This window comes from Lacerta agilis, chromosome 9 (assembly GCF_009819535.1).
Source record: "Lacerta agilis isolate rLacAgi1 chromosome 9, rLacAgi1.pri, whole genome shotgun sequence".
Classification (NCBI taxonomy): domain Eukaryota; kingdom Metazoa; phylum Chordata; class Lepidosauria; order Squamata; family Lacertidae; genus Lacerta; species Lacerta agilis.
The window spans coordinates 39,458,236-39,476,605 of record NC_046320.1 but is presented as its reverse complement, the minus strand read 5'-3'; the positions used below and the strand labels follow the sequence as shown (position 1 = coordinate 39,476,605).

The following is an 18,370-nucleotide window of genomic DNA, read 5'->3' as shown; positions in this document are numbered from 1 at the left end:
GGACTATATTTTTTTTTGGGGGGGGGGAAATGAACTAATTCCTATGCCCCACAAATAACCCAGAGATGCATTTTACATGTGAAGCTGCGGCGGCCATTTTAGGTGAGGGCACTGGCAACCTTAAAGAGCATTCTCCCCCACCCGTCCCAAAATTACCCAGTCCCAAAATCACGCACCCCAGCGACACAATCCCCTCAGAGCTGGTCTTACTCAGTGCGACCTCTCAGGCATGCCTCCTGCTACGTGTTTTTTTTTTCTCGGCGCATGCGAAGCTGCGGTGCTCATTTTAGGTGAGGGCACAGGCACTGTTGCTATGGCCAGGTCTGATGATGTCGACGGGTGATCCGCCTTTCTATTGGATGCTGTTGGAGTCTTCATTCCTTTTGCTGGTGAGGTATAATAGGCGTGCCACTTTCCCCCCTTTATCCTTTATTTTAGGTATGACGTGTGTTTTTAAAAATATTTTATTATGCTAGATCCTTCCTTGATGATCAAGTTACGCTTTGTCCTAATTTGATGCTGTTTGTTGCAGCGGTTACGGAGAACATAGGTTTCCGGCGTACACATAATGGCAACATATATATATATATATTGCTGCCACTTAAATCAACAGCACTAAAATACACAGAGAGAGATTTCATTATCTAACTAGTTGCTAGCTGTTCAGATTCAAGCTGTTTAAGGCAAGGATAATCATTTCCGAGGAGTAATATATGTTTTATACTATCAGACATTGGGGTTCAGGTAGGTAGTCGTGTTGGTCTGACGCAGTCGAAATAAATTAAAAAATTGTCCAGTAGCACCTTAGAGACCAACTAAGTTTGTTCTGGGTATCTGAAGAAGTGTGCATGCACATGAATGCTTATTCCCAGAACAAACTTACGGTAGTTGGTCTCTAAGGTGCTACTAGGCATTTTTTTAATTTTTTAATTTATTTGGACATTGGGGTGTATGAGGTGCTTGGCGGAGGTGCTAAGGTACCTATCAAGACAGACCGATGGCAACTATCAAACAAAACAAAACATATTGAAAGGCGTTTAATAGTATTTCTATCCACTGACTTATATTTTAAAGTTATATATTTAATGAAAATTAAATATGGCAAAAATAAAAGTTCACTTTAGTCACTCAGGTATATAATTATGCTTGATGCATTTCATGTTGCAAATGTGAATGCCTCCTGCTGAAAGAGATTATATGAGACAATGTGAAAACTCTGTTGTCTTTCACCAGTAATAGCTGTTCCAGACATGCAAATTTATCACTTGACTTAATTCATCAAGGTGGACAATGTATTTATTTGTGAATTCATCTGTCTGACCTGTTGAGATTTACAAAGTCACTTCAAGCGACAGGCGATATTTATAGCACTTCTCAGGATCTGATCCTTTCATGCTGCATGTTTTATGATGATGGAAACAATTCAAACACAGAAAGTCAACTGTATGAAAATAAGACAAATTTATTTAAATAAAAATACATGCACAACACACACTCACACACAAATATACAATGGATATGGCTTACACATAACAATACCTGCAGTTCTTAAACCAATAGCCAAAATAATAAAAACGAAAGTACAGTACATGCATGCATGCATAAAAGCAAAAACAAAAAAAAGGCTGTTGCCCAATTCAGTTGAAGAAGAGGCAATGCTATCAAATATACTTTCGGCCTGTGCTCCAAAACCTAGGTAAAACTTGTGGAGGTTATCCAAAATGTTTCACATTAGAAACAAATGCTTTAAAGGTAATGCAAATGGTTACTGCTTTTGCACAATTTTCATTCAAATGAATGGGGTTTGTGCAGGAGTGATGTTTCAGGAAACACAAATCATTGTCTTTTGGGGGACATGGAACTGCAGTGCAGTTCATTGACCTGTGGCCACCTGTGAACAAACTTTTCTTGGCTGCAATAAATCAGGCAGAGGCAACCTTCGGCCCTCCAGGTGTTTTGGCCTACAACTCCCTAGTTAAGAGGACCAGTGGTCAGGGATGATGGGAATTGTAGCCCCAAAACATCTGGAGGGCCGAAGGTTGCCTATGCCTGCAATAGATCATTCATGGTGGCCTCCATTTTACTCAGAACATTACAGCATAATCACATATATAATCTCCTGTGCCTTTTAGGACAACTTCTTACAAAGCAGCTTACAAAATTGCATTCTACATTTGTATGCAGAGAACAATGGATCATGAGAATTTGGTAGCATATAATGAAAGATGGCTCATATGCCATGAGATTAAAGAAACACAGAAGGAAAAGACAGAGGAAAAAAAACCTCATTACTTTAAAAATAGACAACTGCTGACCTATGGATATGTGCCATTCTTCCCTTTTAAAATATGCTAAAATATTAAAAATATTGTTTGGGCAACTGGAAATGCACACTTGGATGAATAATGTGGGTTTTTTAAAAAAAAAATAGCCAAAGAAATAATACATAAGGGTCAAGCAAAGTCTAATGGCACTGGAAGTGCTGTAAACACACATTCATTAGGGCTGTAAAGCACTCCAGAAACCAGTGGTCTTAAGCATGCAGAAAACACTATATAGTATTAAATAATTTAAAAATGTCAGCCAGTTGTATATGCTAACTCAGTAGCATTGTGTTCTGGAGCATAAGTTAAAATGCACTGTATTTGGCACTTTCCTGCATTCATGATTTTTCCTGCTGTTCACAGAATTTCTCCTATTTTTCTACAAAACTTAGCATTAAAGAATAAGTCCCTGAAGTATTATACTTTTCCAGAGGCAAACTGCCAACCTGCCACCTTTCTTTTGAAAGATACCTGAAACTTCAGTGATGAAACTTCTAAAAATAATCAGTCCAGACTTTGATTTACTTATAGCAGCAACATGGTTTAGGTTTTAACCAAACACAAGAGAGATATGCTCTTTTAGCCTCCACCTGCACTCATCAGTACTAAAGACCTTGCAGGAAACTGAAATGAATGGAAAATAGCATTCTTTACTAGCTCCCACTCACTTCAACAGTGGTGACCATCCTTGGAAAATTGCACTTCTGGCCATTAAAATTTCTCATGGACTTAATCCTTTGTGGACTTCAGTCAGAATGTTCTATTTCTGATTAAAGTATGTGTTGCTATTGCTTTAGAATAATTTACATCTTACAACAAAATTCAGCCACGGTACATTTTTTCCTTCATGTGTGAATTATTCCAGAAAGCTAAATTTTCAGTAAGTAATATGACTACATTCTAAGATGCTTACTGACATACTGTATTTTTATTTTTAATGTTCACATTTAGTTATTCTTTATATTTTGGTTTGTTTCTTTGCTACATGACATCAACATGCACAATAAGATACTGTGTTGACAAGGAATTGTCTTCACTCCTGATTAATTCATGATTATTTTAAGTAAGCAAATGGTTTGAAACATATTAAATTCAGTGGGACTAATCACATAAATATTAACAAAAGTGGGATGCCAGATGGCATTTTAACACAGCATTGCTAGAGCTAATGCTTCTGAGAACCCATATTACCCTGATTGTTTTGATTCTGCAGGTTACAATTTTAATAAATTATTATCACTGTCATTTACATACAAACATTTATTATAACCAGTAGCTGAATCTCCTTTTCCCTCTTGGTGCTTTCAGAGTGCACAGAGGACATACTCCAGTGGCCATCCTTGTTTCATAATTGCTTACAGAGGTTGTCGCTTAACACCACTGAGAATGACAGGTAAAACCCCAGATCCTGATTCCAAGGCAACTGTAATACATTACATGGCTTAAAGCCCAAGGCTTAGAGCAGTGTGTGAACTTAGTTTTTTGTTGCTGCATTAACAATGTATGTAGCTGGAACTGCAGTGTTTATCCCAAAATGTAGCAAATATTTACTAATGCAAGGTCGCCAATATTAACATTCCTTTTCTAAACGTATCGTGGGTCTTATGCACCACAGCTGAGCAGCACCTTAGCTTTGCCTTTAATCCAGTAGATAGTATCTTAGACAATTCAATGTTGCTTTGTATAGAAGTGGGATTTACTTTCAAGTCCAGGCTCAGAGTGACCCCTACTGACTCAACATTTGGCCTTCTATCTGACTAGTGACCGAACCTTTAATTCTGGTAGGCTTATGAAATACAATCTACATTATTGTTGTTGTTATTGTTGTTATAAAAAAGGCTTTTATTTAACAAACAGCTGGTTGCCAGAACATTCAATCTACCATATTTTATTGATGTTTACTTTTGATTGACAGTACAGTTGGGGGAGAACAGGTCCTAGGTATTTTTCCTCTCATGTATGCCCCACCTGTGAGACACACAAAGCAATTTTGTGTCAACTAATGAACACAGGTGTGTGATCCTGCACACACATCCTTTTTTTGTGTTGTGTCTAAAACTTAGGTGTCAGCTTTTCCGTATGTTCCCTCTGGTGGTCGGTAGTACTTTGGGAAAGCCATCAGCTGTATCATGTTGAAAGCATACTTTCTGCATTTGATATTCTTCAGTACATTCTCTATGCGGCATCCTTCTCTGGTGAAAAGGGAGGGGAAAAAGACAACTTCGTGAAACAATAAATAAATAAATATGTTTTATTTGTACATTGCAGAGTTTCAGCAACAATTGAAGTAAAAATAATGGAGATTCAATTCTACAATATATTTTCCACAAGTGATGATACATCTTACAAAATTAGATCCAAGGCCAGGCCCAATACAGTTATTGCCCTTAGAAGTAGAGTGTGGGTTTTATATATATATATTTATCTCTCACTGTGGTTTGATTAAATACTTTATGATATATTTTACTCTACCCTTAGAAATATATTTGCTTCTAAAAATTCTTTAATAACTTTTTTTCCAGTTTTGCTTCTGTTGTACATGTCAGAGTTCACATGTAGCCTTAGGTGTGCAGGTTCTAGGAATAAGGCATTTTTAATTAAGTCTGGCCCTACAGATTTGTAAAGGAAACTTCCATCTTTGTCTTATTTTCATTATGTTTAGCTTTGCAATGAAGGAAATAGAAAATGGCTTTCCAATAGCCTGATCCAACAACTCTCTGCTTTCAAAATAATGATGCTCATTCATACACAGTACAAAAGTCACAAGAGCCAACATGGTGCATCAAGACGCAAACTAAACTTTTGTTTAAATGAATATAAAGCAAAAGCAACCAAAGCAACATTTACAAACAGGTTAATTTTGTTACAAAACAGAACTTATCAAGTGCCAAAGAACGGCTTGACAGAAAAGGGTTAGTTGCAACAAATAAAAGAGTGGACTATTTGCTAAAACAGGAACTCCTATCAGGAAGTAACAATGAAAAAAGCACATGGAAAATTAATCTTTCAAACTGACCTGTCCAAATAATTCATCTTGGGTTGAGTTATATGAGTACAGATTTAATTCCCCCCTACCCCCATATTTTGACTAAGGACTGATAATCACCACAGACAAACATGTGACTGTCTTTGCAGTGTGAATTTTACCACTGCATTTCCAAATAAGAAACCATTTGTCTGATGTGAGCTCCCCCATGTGAAAACAGCAAAGGGCCTATGTCAGATAAAACCATACTTTCTTGGCAATGTTTAAGTGTGGGGCTGTGCATGCTGGAAAGGAAGTGAAGATTTCTGCAAATGGGTCCCCAAGTAAAAATGAGACAGTAAAATCACTCCATAAGGAGTTGAATTGGTCCTAAATACAAGTTTTGTAAAAAGCGGGCGGCGGCGGCGGGGAGATCCTTCCAATTTAATGACAAAATCTCATCTGATCAGGAAACACTAATATAATGGCCATTCTTAATGTGTGAAAAGATTTTTCTCGGAATAGAAAGCAGATTAAATCTCTTTATGCATAGTATGCTTTCTTGATTTCTGGAAATAGAAAGAAAATCTTTTACAGTTCAAGACATTGCCTTCTTGAGGTCAAATTTGTGGGTCTGAAAAATGTAGAAATCATACAGCACAATTTTTAAATCTTAAGCTGTTGCTGTTCATAGAAAAGAAATGGACAGAAGTGAAATTTACTGATATTTGGCTAATAATAAAGCAAGACTTAAAATAAGCCACACAACCAGCAAATGCGAGCTGACAAGCAGCAAGGCGACAGGATAGAAGTGACGAGAAGTTGGCTTGTTATCAGTTAGACAGCCTGTCTCGGGATCATCCGACTCATTCAGTGCTCCCTGGGTTTGTCTGCTGTTAAACAGGGGAAGTTAGGAACAAATGAAATAGCATTTAATAGGAGAATAAGGCAACACTTAGGTATTCCAACAACAAAGATGGCCACAATATAAACAAATCTATGCTAAATAAAAGCTATTTTGGCTAGTCTGCATACCAAATAAGAAAATATCGCACATATTTAAAGGTGTTCTAAATGAATGAAAAAGCAAGCCTCCGACAGGGAATTAACCCTCACAGATACTTCTTAGCACATTAAAGATGAAGCCATGGGTTGGGAGCTCTTAATGGAAGCCCCATGCAAGGGAATAGAGCAAGCCTGAAATGCTATGAAGTGGAATCAGTGGGGAAATGCATGGTTTCAAAACACTGAGGAACGGTGGAAAGCTCCACAGAGCTCTGATGCAATGATGCATGCAGAGCATCTCCCAGCGTTGAAATGGAGGGTGAACTTTCACATTTATGGTGCTTTGTTTTCTCACTGGAGCTCCATACCCCAGTCATAGCCAACCAAAGGGGCTTCCACTTTTCAGCTTCTGATGACCTGGCTTTCCTCTATTTAGTCTCTGCTTTATCAAGATTCCTTGACAACTTCCTTGGCACCCTTGGGTGGCAGTGGCCCAAGCACACCAGTAGGGCCCACTGCTGCTGCGTGCCTTAGGACTCCCTTTAAATCCATATCCCCGAGGCCTGACAATCCCAGCAGTTGGGTCACTACCCAAATTTCCCACAATGCCTCTGGTGTGGTATCACTCTAGGGCATTGTGGGAAACTGAAACGAATGCTAGAGTCATCTACCTGGCAATGTTTGGAGCACTGCTGCTCAAAGGAGATGGGGCTTTTCCCAGGGCACTTTCCACAGGGATTCCTCAAACCTGGGGTTTGTTCTCCACAAGTACTTTCTGCAATGGAGTTATTTCAAGAATTTAAATTGTTGTTACAAGCAATCAAGCAAATGTAAATTTACTTGCAAATTCAGTACTGAGGCATAGCTGCTAGGGAGGAGTTGTTGTTTTTAAATTCCTTGAATCTGTTTATGAAAATGATGCCTAACTGTGTCATCAAGCCATTTAACCATAATGGGGGACAGTGTAAAGAGTTCTAGGAATTATCTGAATATTTGCTCAAAATGATGTTACTTTTTTAAAATTGTACACAATCAGAGAGAGAGAGAGAGCATTTACTCCTCACAGAGTCACAATTCCCAGAAAACCATTATAAACGACAGTGCCCAGAATGCTTTGAGGAAAATGATGTACTTTGAATGTGCTTTAAAGTTATAGTGTGTACAAGAGCAACAGTGGCTCTCCAAAGTCTCAGGTTCTTTCCTGTTATTGGCTGTCTGATCCTTTTTTAAACTGCAGGTGTCAGGGGCTGGGCACCCTTTATTTCCACCCAGATCTCTCTCTCTCTCTTCTGAATCAAGCACTATATCTCAAACAGAACAGTGGAAAGGTAAGAGAGGATGCACACAATTCTCCAATTCCCTGTTGTGTCCCAGAGTGCTGCCTGCCTACAGTAACTATCAGAGCCCTCTTGTAACCTTATGCAGATCTCAACATTTTCAAGAAGATACCATATTTAGGGCAACCTTCCCTGCAGAGTCAGCACCACAGATTCTTGCATGCTACTCAGCAAAGAAAGACCTTGCTGATAAAATTAAGGTGGTGATTTTGGAGAGTGAGAAAATGTTCAGTTTGTCCTTCCCACTTCCCATCTTATATTGTAGGTAAAGCAATGGGAAAACGAAGGATTAGAGACAGCGTCCTTAGCTCAGTTGGTAGAGGATGGAACTCTTAATCTCACAGTTGTGGGTTCAAAGCCCCATGTTGGGCAAACAATTCCTGCATTTCGGGGGGTTGGACTAGATAATCTTTGTGGTCCCTTCCATCTCTGCAATTCTATGATTCTTCTTTCTTTTATTTACCTTGCCTGCATTACCATTCTCATTTCTATTACTCAGTGCCATCAGGATTGGAGTCAAAACAGAGTTTCTGAGAAATAGGAGGAAGGCTTCTGCCTCCTTAGGCAAGTTGCAAGGCATGCTGAGGTAAAAAAATGTTTTTAAAATCTAAAATGCTGTGTTAGAGGTGACCTCTAGAAGCCAGGGGATGTTGTGTATTCAAAAATACAAACAGAAAACTGCAGTGGGCAAGTGAATTTGGTCTGCTTGAGCTCTTCACAGTGTCCTGGAAGAGCATGACTGGCTGCAACCCCAAACAGCAGCTCCTCTCTTAGGGTGTGAGGAAAACTATGAAACATCTTATTGCAGGTCCCACTTGTATTTTCTAACACATTGCACATAAGGTGACTAATTATCTTTAATAAGCTGTAATGGTTTTAAATGAAAAAGGAAGAAAACTAGCCCTCCCACTTACACTGCCATTGAAAAATATGAAATTAGGCCAGTCTTTCCAAACCTGGTGCCCTCCAGATGTTTCGTACAAAAATCCCTTCAGCCCCAGTCAGCACAGCTTGGGAATGGCTGAATTATGTAATGCCAAATAGTTCTGCAGATCATATTTATAATATCAGTCTTAACTTCCTAGCAGCAAGTATCTGGAACTTCCAGTGAATATCCTCCTGTGTCACTAAATGAATGTACTGCAGTTTTCAATACTGGTCAGATTTATTCATGATCACAGCAATTAATCTGCACACAATACTGAGTTTTGCAAGATGTGCTGCCAAATAAAGGACACTGAACTTGCTAGCCAAGCAACTTGGCTGATGAAGGATGTAAGAAGGATATTGTTATGAGTTTTTTTGGCAGCAGCAGCAGAGGGGGGGAGGGGGTTAGGCTAAATGCCTGGGCTCCCTTCTAATTCTAACTTTCTGGTGGCTCATTTTGAGATGGCAAATGGGTGGGAGCCCTTCCCTCAACTCGGGGTAGCTACAGAGTTGAGAGCAGGCAGAAGCAAGAGAGAGAGAGAGAGTTTGGCTCTTTTGGTGCTATTCCCGGAGCCCACTGATGTGTAAAGGGAGCAGGTGAGAGCCACCTTCCCAAGCGGAGCAGCAGGAGGAGTGTGCAAGTTCTCCATGCCAGGCTTGAAGCCAAGGAAACTCCGGCGGGAAGGCCGAGCAAGAAGCGGCAGCTGCCACCACCTGGTGCATGCGTTGCATTTCACAGAAGCCACATGGGTGACCTGTGAATACGAGTCTGGTTCCTGCTGCAATGTGCTGCTAGCACCCCCAGAACAAGGGGCTTTCACTGCATCTCTCCCACTTTCTTCTGAAGCTTGTGGAGCAATAAATAAACATGCAGGCTGCTGCTGCAGAGAAGCCAGGTGGTGAGGAGCAGAGCCCCCCAGGCTCCGGCGCGGAGGCCTGGCAGATTCCTCAGGTTGTAACGCAAGCGAGTGGCGAAGCATGGGTCATGCCTCTTCCGAGCTGTGGCGGAGCAGGTGAGTGTGCAAGGTCTCCCTTTGCGAGCGGCGACATGGCTGGGGTAGGAAAGCGGAAGGCGCAAGGGTCATGAGAGGTGGCTTTGTTTGGGGAGAGGGTGGTCATCTTTTTTGTTTTTAAAAATATAGCAATCCTACATTATGGGAAGGGGTTGGGGAGGAAACAAACTCCCTAGGACTTTCCCCTCCCCACTAAATTCCTGGTGCCTAAAGTGGAAAGCAAAGGACACAAATTTTAGCCAGTCAGAAAGTGGGACTGTAGGCATTTTGTGCTGTTGCCAGAAAGCAGATGAGAGAGGAGAGATGTAGGAGTGCAATTCAGGTATGGAGGCTGAGGACTGGGAAGCTGAGTGGAAGATGGGCCACGTGTATGATGGCATACAAGAGAGCGATCTGAAGTAACAAATGATGAAAGAAGTAGACGTGGAATGATAGAGTATGCATTAGGCTGAGAAAATGAGGCCAGGGTAGCCAAGAGAATTTTGCAGTTTGGGACCACATGGGCCAGAACTGAAGGGAGGACAGAAGTTAAAGATTTGGTGGGAAGACAGCAGGTCTAGATTCCTCATCTTAATTTGGGCCACCAGCCAAATAATTTTGGTTGAATCGCTTGTAACATTAAATTCTAAAATGACAAAACATATAAGCATTAAGTAAATGATCTGATAATAAGCTGATGCCACAGTACACGTCAACACAACACCATTAATAAACCTAACATAATCAGTGTTAGTATTATGAGGATATATTTTACAACGCACCCTTATAATCATGCTATTATAAGCTTCGCCTGGTATGACTGTGTTTGAGTGACAGTGGAAGTATGTGTGTGCCTGTATATATCCCCCACAGGAATCAATGGGATTTAATACGGATATAACTGAGTATGACTGAAATATTCAGTTCACTTAGAGTAAAATGTCTGTCATCGTATTTTACACATCAGCAGCAGCTAAGCCCTGTCTTGACAGAAGAGACGACTCACCCAGATCCCACCTAGATATTTCTGTACATGATAAAATCAGATGAATGAGGTCTTTACTGTTTTGTCACCGCTATATTCCAGGTATGTATGGCTGTTTTTAACAATAATACTTTGGTTCACTGGATGCCCAATGGCAGGGTATATGTTTTAATGCATGCATATATACAAGTGATACAGGTTCTTTCATTTACCTGTTAGACCAGTGGAAATTAAGGTAGCAAAAGGAGAAAACTGCTGCTTATTATATAACTTGTGGACAAATGTCATTAAAATCAGGACCAAGATCAAAGCTGGTTCAATGGATGAGATGGAATAGCAGAAGCCCTTGTACAAATAAGTATCTCTGATGGAATACTAATCTGACATTAATTTCTGAATCTTTATAACTCTTCAAAGATGACAGAAAATCGTGAAAAGAATTCCCAATGCAAAACCAAGGATACTTGAGCGGAAATTCTGCAGTGTATTTAGAAATTCAGCTCCTTTAAGATTTTACTGCTTGTCATGGATATTAATAGAAAAATTGAGGCACATCAAAACAGACATTTATAAACTGCTTGGTATTCTAAATCTCAGCACAGAAAGCTACTGTTACTTTCTTTGAAGCAGTTTCAAAAACTCAAGTCGGGTTCCAAGGGACAGGAGAGCAGTCAACTGAGGCAATACTTTTCAATACAGTGAAAATTCAAATTCCTGACACCAGATTCTAGCCTGTTTTGTACTGCAATGCAAACTGTTTATCAAGTTGATGTCCTGTGGCCACTACCTTTCATGCTACCTGGTGTGGCTTCAGTAGCCTGGTTTGGATGTAACACAGAATTATCGTTTAGTGGAACATGCATAGGTCTGCTCCCTCTCCCCTCAACTTATCCAGTACAGCCATTAGGAGATTGAAAACAGAAGTGAGTGCTGCCAAACAACTTTAGTTTGCTATTACGTCAAAGTTGGAAGCTGTGTTTAGTCTTAGCTGTGGTTTACTATATCAAGCCACCTTCATAAATCACTGTTTGTTTTAATCAAGCATAGTTAAAACTAGCCACACTTTATCCGGGTTTGATCCGAACGGTATGTTTGTATTGTTTCTTTCAGCTCCCCACATGCCTGCTACACATTGTCTTGTTATGAGAGTGAGAGGTTTGGTGTCTTTGGAAAGAACACCAATGTAGTGGAATATATTAAGTGCACATTTGACTCTCCCACTTTTCCCAAGGAAATGGGGCTCATTGACTGAATTGTACCATTGGCTGTGCCAGAATGCTAGCAACAGAATATAAAACTAAGAAGAATGGCTATTAATACAGAATAAGCATCAATTGGCTATTCTCAGTTTAGGTGTTCAGATGCCAGCCATGCGACTTCAATGCAACAAACTGTTCTTTGTTTTTCTTTTCCCGTCTTCCTTGCTTGCAATTAGATGAACTGCCAAAATAGCACTAGTGACTGAAGGAAGCCCGAAGGTGTGTTGTCAGACTCACCTTTTTATTTTTTTAATTTTTTATTTACAGAGGGTTGAAGGCAAACAATTGGGTCGAATTCTTTGGCCAGGGAAGTCCCAGGAGCCAAAAGTGTTTTTATTTGTACTGTCTTTCATGTTGACATTGGGATAAAGATTTTTAAGGAAGAGGAATGTATTAGTGGAAGTGGAAAAAGAAAATTGACATGCCTGTCTCCTCCTATTCATCTGCTACTAAAAAGGAACGCTTGGCTGCACAATTATTGGGAGCTGGTCCCAGTGCCCACAAGGAAGAAAGAGTTTCTCCAAACAGCAAGCTTGGTGTTTAAAAAGGGTTTGAACTTTTGATCAATGTATCTGAGTGACTATCTAGTTGTTTTCTTCCTGTCTGTGGTCATTATCATCACTGCACCCATTTGTGTGGCCTCTTCAACAATCCTTAGAATTGTTTGCTGACTTTATAGAACTTGCTCTTAGCCAGAGCATTGCCCCCACCCCAAATCCCCATTCTGGAGGTTACTTCAAAGTTTCTGGTTTAACTTTCAGAATCAAAGCCATCTCACCACCAGCTTATGATAGAAATAAAGATGGAGATGCGGATATTTAATTTCTACCTCTCAGAAGATCGAACGGGTCATGATAATTATAGGATTTAAGGAAGAAATGAAAAGCCTCAGGGATGACTTCTCTCAAACAGTCTTCAACTCATGCCAAGCAACAAGCTGCTCTTGAAACAGAGGGCACGTCTTTGAGTAGGTGACTGTGGGAGTCAACTCTAGATTCTCAATCTTTCACTTTTGTATTATTGACTGTGGGTGGGGTGGGAAGGGGCTAATAGAACCAGTTAATAACAAAAAAAACACAAAAAAAACCAAGTTCCAACACACCACCCTTCAACCTCTCTCTACTATGGAGACCTTTCCTCCTTAAGTTTTTTAGAAAAGGTCATAAGTCAGAAGGGGGGTGGTTACTGTTATTGACAGTTCTCCTTCTCTTTCACCCAAGAATGCTAAACAAAGAACAGGCTGCTAACTACAATTCGCTTATGCAGCTATGATCCTACCAATTACCCAAGAAGCTGAGGGAAATGGTGAACCTCCACGTCAGAGTGAATGGATTGTAGAATGGTTAGAATCCAAAGGTCTGTGAGTCTAAGGGGGCTTTAGATTTCTTGGGCTTCTTGAACAGCAGAAACCATGGCTCACTTAGAACTGCTTTTGAAATGAGGTGAGTTTCAGAAGCAATTTGTAATATGGCATTGTGGGTATGTGTGCCAGCTGTTAAAAACAGAGTCAAAAATTCAACTGGGCCAATGTAAGACCCTTATATGAGCCCTAGAAGGAACTCTGATTGAAACATTGACTTTAGTCAGAAAACTAGTCTTCTGAAATTACTTCATTAGCCTAATCAGATAAAATCTTATTCTTCAAATTATTTACATTTAACATATTTCAGAAATCTATGTACTGTTCGTTCCAATTCATTTCTGTAAGATGAGTCCTCCCCCCGTTGTTTGCTTATACAGTTAGATTATAATTGTGTCGTATTATCCAGACAGATTTTCTTACTGCGGTACAAATATTCTATTTCATTGTTTCATCTATATAGGTAGGCTTCAATGAGTACATGCCAGAAAGGCAGCTGTTCAGAAGGGTATGATGGATCCTTAATTCAACATAGGTTATTAATTAGAAACACTTTGGGTTTTTTTGACATACAGTTATAATGATAAGCCTACCTACAGGGATATGGTATCTTTATTTTATTAGCTCATAAATACTAATGGGTGTCACTTACTGTGTAACATATCCCAAGTTTGTTTTCTTGTGCCTGGGCTTAGGCTGGTCCTATGGGATATGTCCAAATTCACAATTCTTCTACATAATAAGCTATATTATATATATACACACACACCTGTTCTGGGCTAAGCAGATTGATTTTCTTGGTCCCTTGTTTAATATAACATTCCTTGTGCACGGCCATAGAAAGAAGTAGAACACCAGCAACCTTCCAAATGGCCATGTCCTCTGTGTCATTTGCTCTCTACCATGCAGTATTGGTGCCTATGTTCACAAGGCACACATTGGCTTCTATGCAGGTGTGCTGTCAAATGGGGGTGCTCATGTAATTTTTATTAATATGAATTATAGGAGTTGTGTGTGAGGGGGAGGAAGGGAGACAGAACAAGAACTGTGGATGTGGGTGGAGATTGAAAGGAAGAATAAATCGTGTGTGCACCTTAGTATGTGACCGAACACTGATCAGCATATTATTTCTCTTCTTTTTCTAGCTGAAGGTTACAACCAATTGCTGCACAAAGTTGACTGGATTTGACATTCCACTTGCAAAAATAAAACCGGTCAATTGGCAACCCTGTCAGAGAATGCATAAAGGTGGTGGGAGCAGCACAACTCTCTTCCTTCTCCTGGGAAATGAGGAGAGACAGCTTCGGCAGCTGGGCAAGTGTGATCAGCATAACAGCGCTTGGTGCAGGCAGGCACATCTCATCTACCTGCCAAGGCAGTCAAGGGGATGTGGAGCAACAGTAGCTGCTCCAAACAACACAGCCAGTGCTGGCTACCTACACTTTTTGTGCATCTCCTCTGTTTATATCATCTGTATGTCACAGGCAAAGGGAACACCCCCCCCCCCCAGTATTCAGGTATGTCTTATCAAAATAAATAGTCAAATCACTGTGAGTTGTCAGCAGGTCCAGAAAACATTTACGGAGCAGAAACATTCACAGCAAAACAAAACAAACCTGAAATCGTTCTTTGGAAATGAATATATTCAGCATTTCATACTCGTGTTTAAAAGACTTAAATTGGACAATATTGAGAAATGTTTCTTTATAAAGTAAGGGCTTGTACACACCGGAACACAATGTGAATCCCACCTCAGTGTTCTTCCAGACAACGCTGGACACCCTCCATTAAGGTGGAGGCAAGCTAGTTTGCTGCAGTTTGGACAAGCCCTTGTGTCTCAACATCAGATTTCATCAAAATGGAATGTTTTTGGTTATGCTGGGGAAATACTGAATAATAGTTCTTATCAAAGTAAGTTTGAGGCTGGATTGGATGGCACATGTCGTGTCAGAGTTGTAGATGCAACATTTTGAACTTTACTATGTACTTTGCTGCAACAGCAGTCTCTCTCTCTCTTTCTGTTATTTAAATTGCTTCAATACTTTTCTCAAGAAAGAAGTTCTAGACTATGTTATGCTAAAGAGCACACAGATGCATAGATACTCCATTGGTTAAAAGATCCCCAGATTTGTCTCCTGCCCTCTCAAATATTATAACATTTGTTTACATTGCAAGGGTGGGGCCAGACTATCAGTTGTACCCAACTCCTATCGTAACCCTGAAAGAGATGGCAGAAAAGGTACCTTTCACTAGATTCCCATAAAGTTTTTTTATGCCTTGCTTTTCCTTAAATGATTTCTGAATTGTAATTGCTCTAGAGCTTCTACATAAAGGTAACAACAGTCTGGCTCTTATGCCATAGAAATAAGTGTCATAAATAATGTGGTAAAGCATTTGTCACTTTGGAGGAGAATTTATAGTCTCCTCCTAATTTATAAAAACAGCCAGAAGCTACTGTTAGGGAACAGGAAATAATAGAATGTTCAGAACTGACATGTGACAGGAGAATAGGTAAAGGTAAAGGGACCCCTGACCATTAGGTCCAGTCGTGTCCGACTCCGGGTTTGTGGCGCTCATCTTGCTTTACTGGCCGAGGGAGCTGGTGTACAGCTTCCGGGTCATGTGGCCAGCATGATTAAGCCGCTTCTGGCGAACCAGAGCAGCGCACGGAAATGCCGTTTACCTTCCTGCCGGAGCGGTACCTATTGATCTACTTGCACTTTGACGTGCTTTCGAACTGCTAGGTTGGCAGGAGCAGGGACCGAGCAACAGGAGCTCACCCCGTTGCAGGGATTCGAACCGCCGACCTTCTGATTGGCAAGCCTTAGGCTCTGTGGTATAAACCACAGCGCAACCCAATCCCCAGGAGAATACCAGTTCTGCCCAGAGAAGAAAGACACTCTCCTAATTTCAGTTTGGAGCCACATCAGAATATACTTGAGAATATACACATTCTGGGAGGTTTTTGCTCAGTAATTTCTCACAACATTGGTGAGTGAGAGAAACTTGGGAACCATTAATTATTATTATTTTAGACAGATAGCCCACTCAGTTGTTCAGAATGAGATACAATATGCTGATTATTGTACGCTATATTTCCTTGTCCCTGGACATAAGATAAGCTTGGACAAGCCTCCAATAGAAGAAAATTCAAAAGTTGAGGGACAATTATTGGAATGCTTCACTGCATGCCTTTGTGGTTCAGACTTCTAAAATGTTATTGCTGTCACATGTTAAGTGTAATCTTGTTGTTGTTCAGTCGTGTCCTCAACTAATAATTCATGTGTTTTATACCTTTTTGCAACTGCAGCATTTACGCCTAACTTTACATCCCACCCTTCAACTTTGATTCCAATATCAATGGCTTTAGAGCTCTGTTCTAAGAATCTGAAAAATATCATCACAGTTGTCCTTTTCCGGTGGAATTCAAGTATCTTATAATAAACCCAGCACAGCTATGATTTGTACTCTACAATATTCTTCAACACATCTTTAAAAAGAAACACTTTCATCACAACTGTGACCTCTATAGTGACCTCAGGTAATACACTATTCAAGGTGTTGAAAGTAGAAATATCACAGTTTTATTTTAAAAAGCTTTACCCTGTTCAAGAAGTGAAAAGAGAATTTAAAGTCAAAATATATGGATTGACCAACACTGACACTTGTATATGAATTTATGAATGAACTCTATTTAATTGGTACTTTTGTTACCATTTACAGTTGTCGGTTGGTCTTAATACCAGTAAGGACCCCTAATGTTTGCCATATCAAGAGCTGATCTGTTTCAGAGTGCTCGTTTTTGAAGAGTTTAGGTCTCTTCCTGACAATCATTACAGAGTGAGATAGAGCGTTGACAGACTGTTCAGCAGTCATTGTCACTTGACAACTCAAACTGCAAAAAATAAGGAAGCGCTGAAGTCCTGATTTTTCCACATTCCTTAAAAACTATATTTAAAAACTCCTCAGAGGCTTTTATGGCTGGGGTTTGAGAAGTCCACCGAATAGCCTTTTAAACAGCACTTTACTGAAGTAATCACATAGAAGGATAAATACACAAATGTCACATCCTATAACAACTCCATTTATTAAAGGCCAACTCAAAAGCACAGTTATGAAATCTCTTGGAGAGCCTTGAATAGAATGAGCCTTGACTAAAAATACAGAAGCTGAGCTCAGGGACATGGAGGGTATCTCCTTTTCTCAATGCTCTATTCCAGTGTTTTTCAACCACTGTTCCGCGGCACACTAGTGTGCCGCGAGATGTTGCCTGGTGTGCCGTGGGAAAAACTGAAAAATTACTTTATATATAGTCAATATAGGCACAGAGTTAAATTTTTAAACATTTTCTAATGGTGGTGTGCCTCGTGATTTTTTTCATGAAACAAGTGTGCCTTTGCCCAAAAAAGGTTGAAAAACACTGCTCTATTCCAGTGAATGGAGAAGAAGCTCACTGTTCCAATCAGGTGCAATCACATCAATTATTGGGCAGATGTAATGCTGTCAATCATATTCATGGGTAAGGGTACGGATGAGCCAAAACACAGGGCACATTTTTTTAAAAAAAAGTATTCAGCATAGAAAAAAGTATCTTTTAATGATTTGCAGAAGAGATCTCCCAAAGGGGGAAGGGCAAATGGCTGCATTTGATCTCAGTGATACTGGCCTGGTTCAAACTTCACATTAAACCGTACATGAGACTGTAATAGTTCTATTTTCCTGCTCTGCCACTGGGCATTCTGCACTGTAGACTTGAAATGTTTTTAACAACCAATCTATCCCACAGTGTTAAGGCTGTCAAATGGACTGGAAGCTTACTCTGAAAACAAGAGTAGCTGGAACCCAAATTGAAATTATGATTAAATATAGAAAATCAATGGATCATTAGTAAAAGTACATTCAGGTGTGAAAGCTAGCACATGCATTAACCACGATGACTGAAAAGCTGCAGAAGTGATTGGATGAAGCGACTATAATGGTAAGTATGAAATGTATTTAACTACTATACACCATGAGCAATATTGAAACAAGCTAAACATCTGAATTGCCCTGCAATCCTGCTCATTTATTACTGCTACCCTTTTAAACAAAGCAAAATTCATGTCCCTGTTGAAGGGCATATTGTGAAAGACTAAGTGCTAAGTATTTAAAGAATCCAGAAGTGGTACTTATTATCAACCTTGATTAAAAAAAACAACCCAAAGATTTCCTTGCCT

General features: G+C 39.9%; 2 protein-coding genes across 11 annotated transcripts in view; one reads left to right on the top strand and one right to left on the bottom strand.

The window, feature by feature from the left end:
• LOC117053263 overlaps nucleotides 1-15,111 on the top strand; it is a 31,343-nt gene extending 16,232 nt beyond the window's left edge. Inside the window, exons 1-4 of one of the 5 annotated variants that reach the window (XM_033160873.1) lie at nucleotides 12,500-12,761; nucleotides 13,015-13,117; nucleotides 13,618-13,662; nucleotides 14,300-15,111. In XM_033160873.1, coding sequence (XP_033016764.1) covers nucleotides 13,097-13,117; nucleotides 13,618-13,662; nucleotides 14,300-14,869 — 636 coding nt within the window. In that variant the 5' untranslated portion in view covers nucleotides 12,500-12,761; nucleotides 13,015-13,096 and the 3' untranslated portion in view covers nucleotides 14,870-15,111. Of the gene's footprint in view, nucleotides 1-3,632; nucleotides 3,706-12,499; nucleotides 12,762-12,960; nucleotides 13,317-13,617; nucleotides 13,663-14,299 lie in introns of those variants that run through there. The other 4 variants (XM_033160874.1, XR_004427369.1, XR_004427370.1 and 1 more) reach the window with 4 other exon arrangements.
• The window catches only part of INPP4B (inositol polyphosphate-4-phosphatase type II B), a 205,737-nt gene continuing 189,788 nt past the window's right edge, over nucleotides 2,422-18,370 (bottom strand). For 4 of the 6 annotated variants that reach the window (XM_033160867.1, XM_033160869.1, XM_033160872.1 and 1 more), the window contains one exon: nucleotides 5,569-6,182. In XM_033160867.1, coding sequence (XP_033016758.1) covers nucleotides 6,008-6,182 — 175 coding nt within the window. In that variant the 3' untranslated portion in view covers nucleotides 5,569-6,007. Of the gene's footprint in view, nucleotides 4,517-5,568; nucleotides 6,183-18,370 lie in introns of those variants that run through there. The other 2 variants (XM_033160870.1, XM_033160868.1) reach the window with 2 other exon arrangements.